At 45.8% G+C, this 14,206-nt stretch overlaps 1 protein-coding gene across 2 annotated transcripts; it reads right to left on the bottom strand.

Annotated features, from left to right (window-relative positions):
* Positions 1 to 393: 393 nt before the first annotated feature.
* Positions 394 to 11,141, bottom strand: sertad4 (SERTA domain containing 4). 2 transcript variants are annotated; one of them, XM_044014984.1, is made up of 4 exons: positions 11,061 to 11,141; positions 2,151 to 2,323; positions 1,851 to 1,963; positions 394 to 1,417 (listed from the first exon to the last, which is right to left on the bottom strand). In XM_044014984.1, exons 2-4 carry the CDS (start codon positions 2,302 to 2,304, stop codon positions 521 to 523), a joined length of 1,164 nt encoding a protein of 387 aa, XP_043870919.1. In that variant the 5' UTR covers positions 2,305 to 2,323; positions 11,061 to 11,141; the 3' UTR covers positions 394 to 520. The 2 variants fall into 2 exon arrangements, with proteins under 2 accessions (XP_043870919.1, XP_043870920.1); XM_044014985.1 differs by having other exon boundaries at positions 2,151 to 2,319; positions 11,061 to 11,135.
* Positions 11,142 to 14,206: the final 3,065 nt, after the last annotated feature.

The raw sequence follows: 14,206 nt of genomic DNA on the forward strand, positions 1-14,206 counted from the left end.
GTAGGCGTGACGTCTCTCTGAGCTCTTGTTTCTGATATAAGACGAAGATATTGACACGATCTGAAGAGGATGAAGATTGAACTGTTTCTTTGTTCTGAACCAAACTCAAGCGTTTCCACTGAGTGTGTGTGTGTGTGTGTGTGTGTGTGAGAGTGTGTGTGTGTGTGTGTGTGTGTGTGTGTGAGTGTGTGGTGAAGTGTGTGTGTGTGTGTGTGTGTGTGGTGTGTGAGGTGTGTGTGTGAGTGTGTGTGTGTGTGTGTGTGTGAGTGTGTGAGTGTGTGTGTGAGTGTGTGTGTGAGTGTGTGTGTGTGAGTGTGTGTGTGTGTGTGTGTGTGTGTGTGTGTGTGTGTGAGTGTGTGTGTGAGTGAGTGTGTGTGTGTGAGTGTGGTCACAGCTCTGTGCTTGACAAACACAACAATGTTCTGTTTTCCACATGAAAATAAAGCTGACTTGGCATATTTGAATTGTAACCTTCATCTGAATCATCGTCATCACTGCATCTTCACTCGCTAACACACACTTACTGTCTGTGAACCCTGCGCTGCCAGAAGCTGAACCTGTGGAGATCTCTCTCTGAGACCCACTGACACGCTCTCTCTGCCACTTCCTCTTCTTCGTCGTCGTCGTCCTCCTCCTCCTCCTGCTCTCGCTCTTCGTCCTCCTCTCCTCTGTCTGTCATGCAGGTGTCCTCCTCTGTCCTTGTGTGTGTGTGAGCCAGCGAGGTCCTAGTCCTTTTCTGGAGTGAATTATTTTTATTAACATCAGTAGAAGGCCCTGCTTGTGTTTTTTCCTCCTCCTCTTCCTCCTCCTCCTCCTCCTCCCCTGCTTCCCTTTCATCTTCTTCTTCTTCTTCATTTTCCTCCTCCTCTTCGATATCTTCCTCATCATCATCATCGTGCTCTCGCCCTAACTTACTGTGGTTAGCGAGCTGAAAGAAGGAGGAGGAGGAGGAGGAGGAGGAGTGAGGCGTGGGCGGGCAGGAGGAGAGCGCGGCGTCGTACATGGAGAGCGGGAGGTGCAGGTAATGTCCTGCTGAGGCTGCAGCTGCGTAGATGCAGCAGCACGTCTGAGCGCAGTCAGGCCGCAGTTCACCACGTCCTCCGCCAACCATTCGTAAGCGCTTACGGAGCGGCGGTCCAGCCTGCGGTGATAAGCAGATCCGGGCGGGCAGCGCTCCGTGGTGCGCCTGGTGGGCGGGGTTAGCGCTGGGCGGGAGGACAAACGGGGCAGTGGCAAACGCCGGGTTTGGTGGGAAGCACCAGTCAGAGCTCTGCAGCAGAATCTCAGCACGCAGACGTCGCAGGAGGTTGTTGACGAGAACAGAACGTCGCAGGAAGGCCTCGGGGTCGTCGATGAACCTCATCTTCTCCAGAGAGAGACGCAGCACCAGAGCGCGCTCCTCCAACACCGGAGCAACCTGGAGAGACAGAGACCGGATCAGACCGGATCAGACCGGATTCTCAAGCTTTATTAAAGTGAGAAGTTTTCATCTTTTCATATAAAAGAAATCTCTGATAATTGCAAATATCAGAGTAGAAAGACGTGCTTTTCTAAAAGCTAAAAATCCAAATTTACTATAAACATGTGACACATCATATTGTAGAAATCCTATTTCCTTCCTATTAGTTTTAGTGACGTCCTCACCCTCAGCTGGCATTTCTATATACAGTAGTTTACTGAAACTATACTGAGGTGCAGAAAGAGAGTTTGAGCACACGGCTAAAGCTGCATAAAGGAAATAAATGAAGGTAAAGCAACAGAATGTAAAGAAAGTAATGGAGTAAAGAAAGAGACATGAATAGTTGTGCTAGTCTTCCTTCATTTTCCTTTGACTGTAAATGAACACGTACAGCCTGGCAGTACGTCCTGAAACTGAAGGACGGCTCGTCGTCATCGTCCACAAACTTCCTCTTAAAGTACGCAATTCTGGACACATGATCAGGAAGTCGTCTGGAGGGCGGCTCTGCAGAGAGAGAGAGACAGAGAGACAGAGAGAGAGACAGAGAGACAGAGAGACAGAGCGAGAGAGACAGAGAGACACAGAGAGAGACACTCAGCGGTTTAATATCAAACATTACTGGATGCTTTTTTGGTTTTATTCCTAATGGAAACACATTTTAGCTTCAGTGACATCAGTGTTCTGTGAACACCTTGTGTAAACGCCTCATCAGAGCTGGAAGGCGGGGCCGGGTTTGACGGGCAGGTCTTGCTGCATCGCTCTGATTCCCACACAGGCTGATAGGTGGAGAGCGGCGGGTCTCCTTCTGGGTCCAGGAAAGGATTCATGGACAAAACGAGGGTCATCTCTCTGTCTGACTTCTGTCTGGACACAAAAAGACTCAGTGAACATTAACTCTGAAACATTAGTGAGTCAGCAGATGTGTGATATGTGACGAGTGAGACACAGATGGAGCGACGACACTCGCCCACACCATCAAATCCCTATTGATTATGTAGCAGGAGGTTAGTGAGCTGTTTGATAGCTGAAATTAATCATCTTTACTGCACGTCTCTGCAAATCTAACCACATGTTTCATGGAACAAACAAACCCAAGAATAAGTTACTTGTTGCCATCTGTGTTGAGGTTGTAAGTGTAAATATAACAACAAATATGACTGAGACGACTTTCAGTGATTGTTTTTAAGTCTTGATTGACAGAGAAACAGAACAGAACTCAGGTGACTTCATTATCACGTGGTTTGTCAGAAACTGAATATTTGAACCATGTGTTTTGAAGCTTACTACATCAAATGAAAACAACAACATCCTTAAAGTGATGAAGATTCATCCGCTCACAAATGGTTTGAGAGGTGACTTTATTCAGCAGCTGTGAAGACACTGAGGAGCCTCATGAGCCACACGTCTTTAGTTTAGACCAACACTAATCTCACGAATATTACTTATTATTAACACACAAGTAAAAGCAGAGACGCCTCAGCACAGACTGAACGTATCTATGAAGAGTTTTTATTCTGCATCCCATAAGTTCAAGCACAAACATGTATGAACCCTCATCAGCAGCATCGCAGTGACGTGCGTGTTTGTTATTGTAGTTCAATTATTATTTTGTTCATTAAAAACAAACAAAACTTGATCTGAACACGATTTTATATAAATGACATCAGTGCTAATACTGTGCTGTGGTTCTATAATGGGATTAAGAATATATATGTAATAAAATATTACACAGCATGCTTTGTTGTGTACACTGACTGAACACTGACAGACGGACGCTTGCAGCAGCTGCAGGTTCCTTCAACAGTTCATCAAGACATTGTGTCTGTGGCTGAAGGAGAGAATAAAGCTGGCAGTCAGGTTTACCTCTCACTGTCTAATGGAGCCTGTAACTCCACCATTCCACTTCATAATCCACTGTCTTGCTTTATGGATTATTCATATTTTATAGCGTCAAATTGTGCTTGTGCTGAAGGCTCCCCCACCACCGACCACCGACCACCGACCACCGACCACGCCAATTATGTCACTGCTATTGAACGTTAGAGCCACGGCTAATTAGCAGCTTTGGCCTTTCTCTTGTTCCCCCTGAGCTGCTGTTTTACCCCTGAGCTGCTGTTTTACCCCTGAGCTGCTGTTTTACCCCTGAGCTGCTGCTGTTTTACTCCCCATCACCTCTCATCTCTGCTGCTGTTGCTACGTTCACTCGGGCACAAAGAAACAAGCATGCCATCACTCCCTCTGCCCTCCGCGGGGACCTACATCTCGACAACACCCCCTCCCTCTTTCATCCCTGAGTCTCAGCGCCCTCCCTCCCTCCCTCCCTCGCTGCGTCTCCCTCGCTGACATCCTTTAAACAGCGGTCACAGTTGACAGCTCTCTGAAATGGAGGGCGGATTAAAAAAACAATGAGAATACAGATGGAGTGGCTTCTCTACATGTACAGCAATATTTCTTGTTCTTCAAAGAAAAGGAGGTGTGGGGGGGCGGGGTCTGTGGAGGAGGAAGGAGAAATAAAAACAGGGAATGAGGAGAGAGAAATCTCCTGAGGCTGATCTTCACTCTCTCTATTTCTGTCTGCAACTCACACCAATGTGAGACCAACTGAGTGCAAGTGTGAGCTGCATGTGTGTGATTGTGTGTGTGACTGTGTGTGTGACCGTGTGTGTGATCGTGTGCGTGACCGTGTGCGTGATTGGATGTGCGGATCAGTGCGCGGTATGGATGGCGTGTGATGTGGTGCGCGGTGCGCGCGTGACCGTGATAGGTAAGCGATCGTGCGCGTGATTGTGTGTGTGATCGCAGCGCAGACATGCGGATTGTGCGTGATCGCGCGTGACTGTGCGCGGATCTGTAATGCGCGGACTGTGTGAGCGATGATCGCGTTGTAGTATTATCGGTGAAAATGACCGCGGTGCGCGGATTGTGTGTGTGATCGCGGTAAGGGTGGATCGCAGGCGCGACTGTGTGTGTGAATGGTACGTGATTGTGTGGGCGCGGACGTGCGCGTGATTGTGTGTGACTGTGTGCGGACTGTCAGGCGGATCGCGTGCGGATCGATGCGTGTGCGTGTGCGTGACCGGTGTGTGATCGTGGTGATCGTGCAGTGATAGGTGTGTGTGTGTTTGTGTGTTTCACCTGTGTTCAGTCACAGCTCCCTCTTATCTTCCCTCTCTCACACTGACTCTCTATCTCACCGTGGTTTTCATTTCACCCTTTGATGACGAGAAGTTAATTGCAGCCGCTGAGCATGAGACAAACCGTGGGAGGGAAACAGAGAGAATGGGGGAGAAAATTGGGAGAGGGTAGAATTAGGAAAGGGAGGGAGCAGAGGGAGGGATGGAGTGAGTCAGGGAGGGAAAGATAAGTGCCTTAGGAGCCTTGTGGTGAGGGAGACAGATCAGCCCCTGGGTGAGATGAGGATTTTCTGCTGGCTGTGATTGACTCTCACTCCCCTCCAGCACACACACACACACACACACACACACACACACACACACACACACACACACACACACACACACACACACAATAATAATAATACACAGCTTGTACTGTCCTCAAATATGATGGAAGTCAACTGAGGTGAAGGACTGCACAACTAATGATGCCTTTGATTATCCAATAATAAACTTATTATTATTTACCTTTAATGGTTGAAATGACTTATCCAATAGCGCAACAACAGCGTCTGCAGCGCGCCAGCGAACAACAACAACTGCAGCGCGCCAACGAATTTAACAGACAACAGCCTGCAGCGCCAACGAACAACAGCGCACTGCAGCGCCAACGAACAACAGCGTCAAAGCGCAACGAACCAACAACAACGCGCAACGAACAACAACAACTGCAGCATAACAGACAATGCAGCGCAACAGACAACAGCGACTGCGCAACAACAACACTGCAACAGACAACAACAACCTGCAACGCAACAGACAACAACAACTGCAACGCAACAGACAACAACACTGCAACCGCAACGAGACAACAGCGCATCGCAAACGCAATGACAACAGCCATCAACAAATAAAGCGCCGCAAACGCAACAGACAACAAATAACCAACGAACAGGAGCCAAATAAATACAACGCAACCAACAGACGCTAAACACCCGAAAGAAAACAGACACGCAACGAACAACGCATCGCAAACGCCAACAGACAACAACAACTGCAACCAACAGACAACAACAACTGCAACGCAACAGACAACAGCGACTGCAACGCAACAGACAACAGCGTCTGCAACGCCAACAGACAACAACAACTGCAACAGACAACAGCGACTGCAGCAACAACAACGCGCAACAACAACGCAACGACATAACGAACAGACAACACACAACTGCTGGCGTCGCAACAGAATAGCGCCGAACAGCTTAAGCACTGCAATAAATAGACAACAGCGCATCGCAACGCGAATAAATAGGCCTGCAACGAACAGACAAATAATAACTGCAACGCAGCTCAGATGCGTCCTGCAACGCTAACAGACAAGTGCAACGCAACGAGAATAGACAACAGCGCCTGCAACGCAACGCAACGCAACGCGAGCAACGCGAATTGCAATTTAAATAGACAACAACAACGCATTTAGATAACAGCTACAGTGTCTACTGCAACGCGAATAGATAAATAAATAACTGTAATGTGCAACAGACAACAGTGTTGAAAGGCTTGTAACGCAACAGATACCAGCTAAACGGAATCCGCAAACGCAAACAGCGCCCGCACAACAGCGAATAGGATAAAGCGCCCGGCAACTTTAAAACAGCACCAAATCTGCAACGCGGTAGTAAAGCGGTGACGGCAAACGTAACCCTGCAAACGCAATAGCATCTTCGCAACGCAACGTTAAGCAACAGACAACAGCGACTGCAACGCAACTGCAACGCAACAGACAACAGCGGAGGACATTTTCCACATTTTTGTCTCAACAAGATGTCAAGCATCGTATGTGAAGAGTCTCTGGACATCGACGACAAAACAGGAAATTCTGTCGTTCCAATCAGCTGACAGTCAGTGATCTTGTAGTGTCTGCAGAGCGTGACCATGACTCTGGTGAACTCACCAGAGCTTTACCACTGTCTTTGAATCTTTCCTGTTTTCACATTCTGCACAACATCACAGCAGCTGTTTGTGTCATGTTCTACTCATCACTTCTAATGTCTTCAGATCACAGCTCTCTATCCTGAGTCAGGATTGTAGACGTCTACCAGCTCTGATTTAGAATCCTTGATGTTCCACCAAAGAGTCACACATGCTTCTCTGAACACAGCTGTAAACGCTCCAGTATTTACAAAAGAGGACCAGGCTCCAGAGAAGAAGTCTTACAAACAACTGCACGCGATATGAACAGTGGACTGACAGAGGGTCAGAGAAGGACAGAGGGGGTAAGGTAGGTGCTAGGACAGTAGTAATCTCTCATATTCATTTACATTATGCTGAAAAGTTACTATCAATAAGAATGAAATCTAACCGTGCATCTATAAACTAACCTGTAATCTAACCGTGCATCTATAATCTAACCTGTAATCTAACCGTGCATCTATAATCTAACCTGTAATCTAACCGTGCATCTATAATCTAGCACGGGACCAGGTCAGGACCGGGGGTCTCACAGACCAGGTCGGGACCCGGAGTCTCACAGACCAGGTCGGGACCCGGAGTCTCACAGACCAGGTCAGGACCCGGAACCAAACAGCATGGTGAAGTCACTGACCCTAAAAAGAGAAATGTTTTGTTTGCTGTTGACGAAAAGAAAATCATTGTGATATTTTATGATACAAAATGATTAATGATTATACTTCATGTAAATCACAGCATCGATCAAAACTATTGCAGCAGGATTTTACATCATACGTCATTATCAGACGGTCGCTGATTTAAAGCACTAACACACAGTGTAATAGGGTTAGCTCCTCCCTCCAGCTGCTGCTCACCACCACAGGTAAAACACTGAGCCGAGAGCTCCACGCCATAAACACAGCCCACTCTCCTCAGTACGGACAAGCTTGATTCCATCAATATGGCTGTTGGTGTGTGTGCGTTATGAATAGCTTCCAGTTTGACTCGAATAAGGACGATTCTTCCAGACACCTACAGGTCAGGGATTAAATTAACAAAACACACAAGCAGGCTGGGACAATATTCTGTTCAAAGTGTTTATAGAGGCTTATAGTTCTGTGTCTAACCAGAGGCTAATCTCAAGCATCTACAAGGGGTTCCAACAAACTTAATGTGATTCACTGTATGTAAAACAGGAAGGAAACCTTGTTTTGAATGAAGAAGATCGGGAGAAATGAGAAAACTTTGGAATTTCACGTCTTCTGGTCCTGCGCATCATTGATACCATTTTGCAAATGACAGACATTCAATTTCAATTTGAGACTTTATATCTGGGTGCCACAACATCACACAATGTTTCTTCTAATGTCAAATATTTATATTTATATAAATATCTAAGTGCTGTTAGCAGGAAAGCTATTACTAGAAGGTGGTTAAAACCAGGAAAACCTACTGTAGGGGAATGGATTGACATAATCTCTGATCTTTTTAAGATGGGAATGATTACCTTTGCTTTGAGACTGTAAAGAAGAGATGGAAAAGATGGATAACCTGTGTCACACCAATCATTAGTCTAAAAGTGGATTTCTGTGTCGCTTTTGTTTTCCTTGTTTTCCTCTACACATCATTGTGGTTTACCCCCACGTTTTTGTTTATTGGGTTCTATGTTACTGTATTTAAAGAAAACATGTGTGTGTATTATTGGATGGGCGAACGTCTAATGAGCCCTTGCATGATTTGTCACTGCTTATTAAGTCTGTGATACTTTACCATGAGCTACGATTGTACATCTGCGTTTGGCTAAATGTGAAGTAACATATGTATTATCACTGTCTGTATGGACCTGAAAGTCATAATAATAATAATAATAATAACAATAACAATAATAACAATAATAAAAGCTCCGTATCAGCAGGAATATGCAACATCTACACAACCAAAAAACACATTCAGGTGCACGTGCACGTGCTGGAGCTGACAGCAAGAAGATTCTCTGCTCTGTATTTTGTGTTTGCACCAAATGGAACAGATTGACGTTCCTTTGGAGTAGCAGAGGAAAAGGTCGCGAGGTCGAGGCCCATGTTCACCGTGAACCTTCTGTTCATTTAGCAGAACTAACATTTCTTTAGCTGCCGACGCCGATACGAGATCAAGTCGATAAAAACGTGCGTGTATCGCAGAGACCTTTGACCTGGGACTCAATCAGAGAAGAAAAAACCTGTTTAAACCTGGGATTATAAGAGTTCGTTTACACCAGTGGGATTAGATTATTGTTTAGATTACTGATACACAGCCTGGCTCCCAACACTTATCATGGTTTAGAGACGGCGACACTTGCCTCCTTGTGCCACAGACATCCATAATAACCTGTGAAGTCACATAATGACTGAAGCTGCCGAGTTCAGATTCTTCTGAGAGTGGGACAAAGTGGGACAAAGTGGGACAGAGTGGGACAGAGTGGGACTGAGTGGGACTGAGCGTGGGTTCAGGGCTGTGAGGGTTTCCTGAGAGCTGACCGTGAGGTTACACACAGACACGCTGTGTTGGATGTGTGGATGGTTGTTGGGTTAAATGTGTGTATGTGTGTGTGTGTGTCACAGTGTGCATTTTGGACTTTGTGGGTATCTCACAGAATATAATCCGATATGTGTTTTTTGATATCAATATCGGATATCGGACATCCCTAAATGTGAGTTAAATCTGGCAACACATGGACGATGTCAGATACTGAGTTTTGCTCCTGAACGAGTCAAAGTTTAACTCAATAATCCAAGAGTAACTCCATGTGTTTCTTTGCTATAAATAAAGGTCATGTCACTCCTTCCTCTATTTTTAAACTTGTGAATAAACAACGTGTGTTCATGTTGTAGTACACCTTAGTTTTGAGTCTCTCTGGAGCACAAAGGCTTATTGATGACAGGGCGGCAGAGGGAGAGAGAGAGAGAGAGAGAGAGAGAGAGAGAGAGAGCCTGTGTCTGAGACTACACCCTGCAGCACACACACACACACACAGGTTGGTGTTCCAGCATCAAACACCGTGCTGCTGATTTCATGCTCGTCTCTGCGTCGCCTGAACGCAGCCTTTAAAAGTCTGTTCAATCTCCTTCAGTGTTCTGAAATGCTGCTCCAGATGTGAGACGGCGCTCCCCCGCGCCCCCACTGAGAGCCACCAACAGGTTGACATCCTTAATGAGCAGAGGAGTCTGCAAGGAGCAAGATATGACTGATAGAGCCGCGACACTACAATGAGACGAGAGGGCTTTGATAGACATGATGGGATGGAGGGCTTTGGCAGGCGGAGAACAGAAGGAATCTGGCAGAGGACTTGACGGAGCTCCATGCCAGGAACCCGTGGACCGTGCTGCAGATTCCTGGACGCTCACATATTCCACAGAACACACTTTTCCCTCCCAGCGGATCAAATAGCAAGAAGGTGGACTTCCAGGCGAGTGACTCCAGATGTTGTTGGCAGTGAGTGGAGGTGAGGCACATCCAAACCTATTAGCAGCCCACTGTGCTACAAGCCACACAACAAATGAGAGTGAAACAGAATCATCTTTATTCAGAGCACATGCTGGAATGATTCCCTGGATCAGAGTGTTAACAGTCCACTGTGAGTGTACGACGTCACAGAAGCTCAGCGCTCAGCTAAAGCAGCAGTGTTTACTTTGGGATCTGCAGCCAAACACAAAATAATCAAGTGAGTCTGGACGGACGCCAGGAGGGCGGCGGTTATGTCAGTACTGTCACACTGTAAGTGTTTACTATGGTCTGTCTGACACGTTATCAACAACATGCCGCTGTTCTTAAAGCAGCCGGGGACACTTTCTGCTAAAATGGCGGCCACGACGGACAGAAGAGAAAGATCAAGTGTATCTTCACAGTGTGTTAGACAGACCGCGCACGCGCGCACACACACACACACACACACACACACACACACACTCATCATGAGACGATGAAGAACGATGAAGCAGCAGCTGGTGAAAAAATGGACATTATTACCAAGACTTCACAGACTGAGACCTGAACTCACCATTATTAACACAATAACACACAATAAAGCTGTGTTATTTACACTCGTGGTTTTTAACCATGAAACCCTGAAAAGTGAAGCCCGACAATAAACAAGTAAACCAGACCAATGACTTTGGTTTTTAAAACTTAGAACAGACAAATGTTCTAATGTTCTTTAATTGAACAAATCTTCAACTGCAAGATAACTTCAGATAAACACTATTTAGATATCTAAAGATATCAACATGTCTTTAATATGTTAAATTGTCCACACACCATAGGGGCCTCCTGGTGACCTGAGGGCCCCACAATCAGCAGCTTCATTCACCAAACACCGCACACATTAACAGCTTTTTCATCACATAATTACATATACACACTGCACTGGTCTAAAGTGACTTTACATAACTAATGATTCCACGGTGCAGACAAAGAGTGGCGCTGCGGCAGACTGTCGTGTCGTGTCATGTTATGGGATGTTATGGGATGTAGTTTGTGTGAGACACCTCAGTGCTCACCTGTCTGCCTCTGCGCTGACGTCGTCCTCGGATCCACACTGGCTTTGTGTCAACGACGGAAAACCAAGGTGCGTTCAGGGGTCAAAAAGACAAATGAAAAACTCCCGCGGGAAAAAAAACACGGTACTGAGTTCCGGCGCGGGCTCCTGCTAATTTCAGCCTGTAGCGACAGACGCTTTAAACACCACTCACCTAATTACCACGTAATTATCTACTCGTCTAAATACTCGTCATTAAAAGCGCTCGCGTTTCTCCCGCCGGACCCGCGCGCAGCATCTTCCCGCCGCTGCTGCTGCTGCTGCTCGTGAGGCTGACAGCTGTTCTTCTCACTGTGTTTGTTGTTGTTTTCTCAGTTAGTGTTTGTCCTTCGCTCAGTGAGACTCTCTCTCTCTCTCACACACACACACACACACACACACGCGCACACACGCGCACACACACAGGCGGGTGTGTCGGTTTCCCGGGCTGAATGACGTCGTCGTCGCCGCTGCGTTGACAGCTCGTGTGAAAACAACAGCAGCGCCGCAGCTCAGTCAACTACTGAGGACGAGTTCAGGTGCGGCTCGGAATTTATAACACTGTCTTGCTCCCTGAGTTGACAGCGAGCAGACAGGCACTGTAATGTAAATTAATGGTTTGTTTATTTTACTAATTGCCCTCGGAGTGGCTTTTTTTTGGCTTTTCATGTATTTTCAGAATTTTAACATATTTCTCAAAAGTTTGTATTGGTGTGTAATTCCTTTAAAATAAAAACGTATTTGTTTTTATAGCTATAGAATAACCAATGTGTGTGTAGTCCCGCTTATTACTGACACACATCGCACAAGTCAAACTAAAAGCACTTTCTATTGGCCTGTGCACTGACTTAGTAACTCTCTGATTTCCTACGGCACTTGAAGGCATTTTTTTTTCTCCGTTTGATGGCTCGTGTGTTGGAGATCTGTTCTGCAGGGATGTGACCGACAAAGAGAGGGGAGGGGGCGAGCCCCTCTCATCTGTTATGCATTTCCCCTTTGATTAAGCAGCAGCAGCAGCAGCAGCAGCAGCAGCCACTGAATCTTATTTTCCATCTTTTCTCCCCCGAAGTGCTTTGTTCTGTGTTCAGCTGTGGAATGTGCTGGAGAGGACAGTTCACTGGATTAAAAAAAGGAAAGCAGTTTACCTCTGATGTTGTTTTTCTGTCTCTCACAGCAAACATCACCAACATAAAAGTTATGAGTATTGCAGATGTTACACCTGGACATTCTCACCTAATCCTAATCTTAATCTCCTTCAGATGCACTTCTATTCTCCCACGTCTGTGTTTTAACAGTTACTGTCGTCAGGAGCAGGCAACATGAATCCTGATAAAGTAATAAAAATGCACGACTGTTTTTTAACTCCTGAGTATTAAATGAAATGGAATTTAGTGCTTAAATGTGCGGTGAGTCCACAAACACAGAAACATGCAGTACTTGCTCCACCTGTGGGTTATTCTGTACTAACGCAGGCTGCACTTTAACTCCAGACGAGAAGCTTCAACGCGCTCACATGCAGACTCCTGCAGACACAGAGCAGGAAGAAGATGTTTGCTCATATTAGTTCTGATGCAGTGTCTTTATATGAAGAGGAAAGAAAACCTGCTCACACACAGTTTCTTTGTTGCTCTTTTTTAAAACAACATGATCACATATATAAACTTTCTCTATCATATTTCATTTGTAAGAAGACAATTTACAGGTCAAACTCAGCCTGAAGCACAGAAGAAAGGTACATGAGGCAGTAAGGCACCGTCTGCCCTGTGTGACATAGGTTGTTATAAAATAATAAGCCCCGTCGTTAAATAGCACAAAAGTCTTTTAAAAAAGAAAGCACACTTCAAAGCAGAGAATATACAGTTTAAAAACCTCGTTACTGAAAGATAAGCACAACTTTGAGACTAGAGACTAGATTTGATACCTGAAACAAACAACAGCTGTCTCTTTCTTTAATCCGTGGCAGCTCAGTCGAGTAATATAATATAATATATTATCATCATTATTATTATTATTATTACAATATGATAAAGAAGCAGCACCTGGAATGCTTTCAGTTTCAGTTACTAATCTTTCTAACATCAGTTATTTTCAGGACAGAGTTCACCGCTGATCATTTGTGCCAGCAGACGCCCACTGATCACAGGTTACTCCTCCTCCTCACAAAGCCACGCCTGTTTCTACATTTCTGAGTTTACATTCAAATGCAGAGCGACAGCATGAGACGTTGCGAGGTCAAGTACCGGTGGATTACGATCGTACGGTTGTGCTTTTTTGTTAGAGAGCATCAAAGCTGAGGCTTATCATGAGCTCCTTCTTCCACATTAACATCATCTCAGAACAAATGCTCGACAGTAGCGACACACAGTTTAGTATTGCTGACAGAGTTGATGAATAAAGCTCGGATCTGTAAGTCTGGAAAAAGCATCCAAACCCCGCCCCTCTGGTTAAAGCCCCGCCCTCAAACACTGAAACACTACATTCAACGCTCAGTAACAATAAAATGACGAGGGACGCAGCATCGGATCATTAGTTTCCGCGTTATCTGTGAATCTCTAGAGGTCGCCACAGCGCATGACCCACAGATTTGATTTGGCAAAGATATTTTACACCGAGCTTGGGACCGGGACAATTTACCAATGAGCAATGGGGATTGGGTACCTTGCTCATGGGTACCTCGGAACCCCAGAACCCTGCGGTCACAAGCAAAGTTGGCTGTGAGCTGCTCCATTTATTAGAGACAAATAAACACAATCAAAAGAAAAGAAGTTAGAAAACTCAGCGGCCAGGCTCAGGGTTCGCTGAGGCTCCGCCCAATGTCTGATTTTAAAAAATGACAAGAAGTGGGCAGGGATCTGATTGAGGGAGGGGGAGTGGGGAGTAGTGCAGGGGGCGTGGTCTAATATACTGAGCAGCTGTGTGGAGTCCAGTCTCTCAATCGCTCCCACGGAGAGAGAGAAATGCAGCGACAGCACTGGCGTTTATAAAAGTGGGGGGGCGGAGCCTAGAACAACACGTCTCGACATTATTGGACAAGAGTGAGACAGCAGCTGGTGTTTGAGCAGAGAGGCAGTAGATCAGCTGTTATCAGTTAGACTTTAAAAAGTGAAGAACAGAGGTTTAGTTTAGTTA

This window comes from Solea senegalensis, unplaced genomic scaffold, assembly GCF_019176455.1.
Source record: "Solea senegalensis isolate Sse05_10M unplaced genomic scaffold, IFAPA_SoseM_1 scf7180000012718, whole genome shotgun sequence".
Classification (NCBI taxonomy): Eukaryota; Metazoa; Chordata; class Actinopteri; order Pleuronectiformes; family Soleidae; genus Solea; species Solea senegalensis.

Excerpts from the sequence above, each read along its gene's own strand:
- sertad4 (XM_044014984.1), bottom strand. The coding sequence starts at position 2,304 with ATGACCCTCGTTTTGTCCATGAATCCTTTCCTGGACCCAGAAGGAGAC. Across the intron at positions 1,964-2,150 it reads TGATGAGGCGTTTACACAAG|AGCCGCCCTCCAGACGACTT; the intron begins GTGTTCACAGAA and ends CTCTCTCTGCAG. Across the intron at positions 1,418-1,850 it reads TCAGGACGTACTGCCAGGCT|GTTGCTCCGGTGTTGGAGGA; the intron begins GTACGTGTTCAT and ends CTGTCTCTCCAG.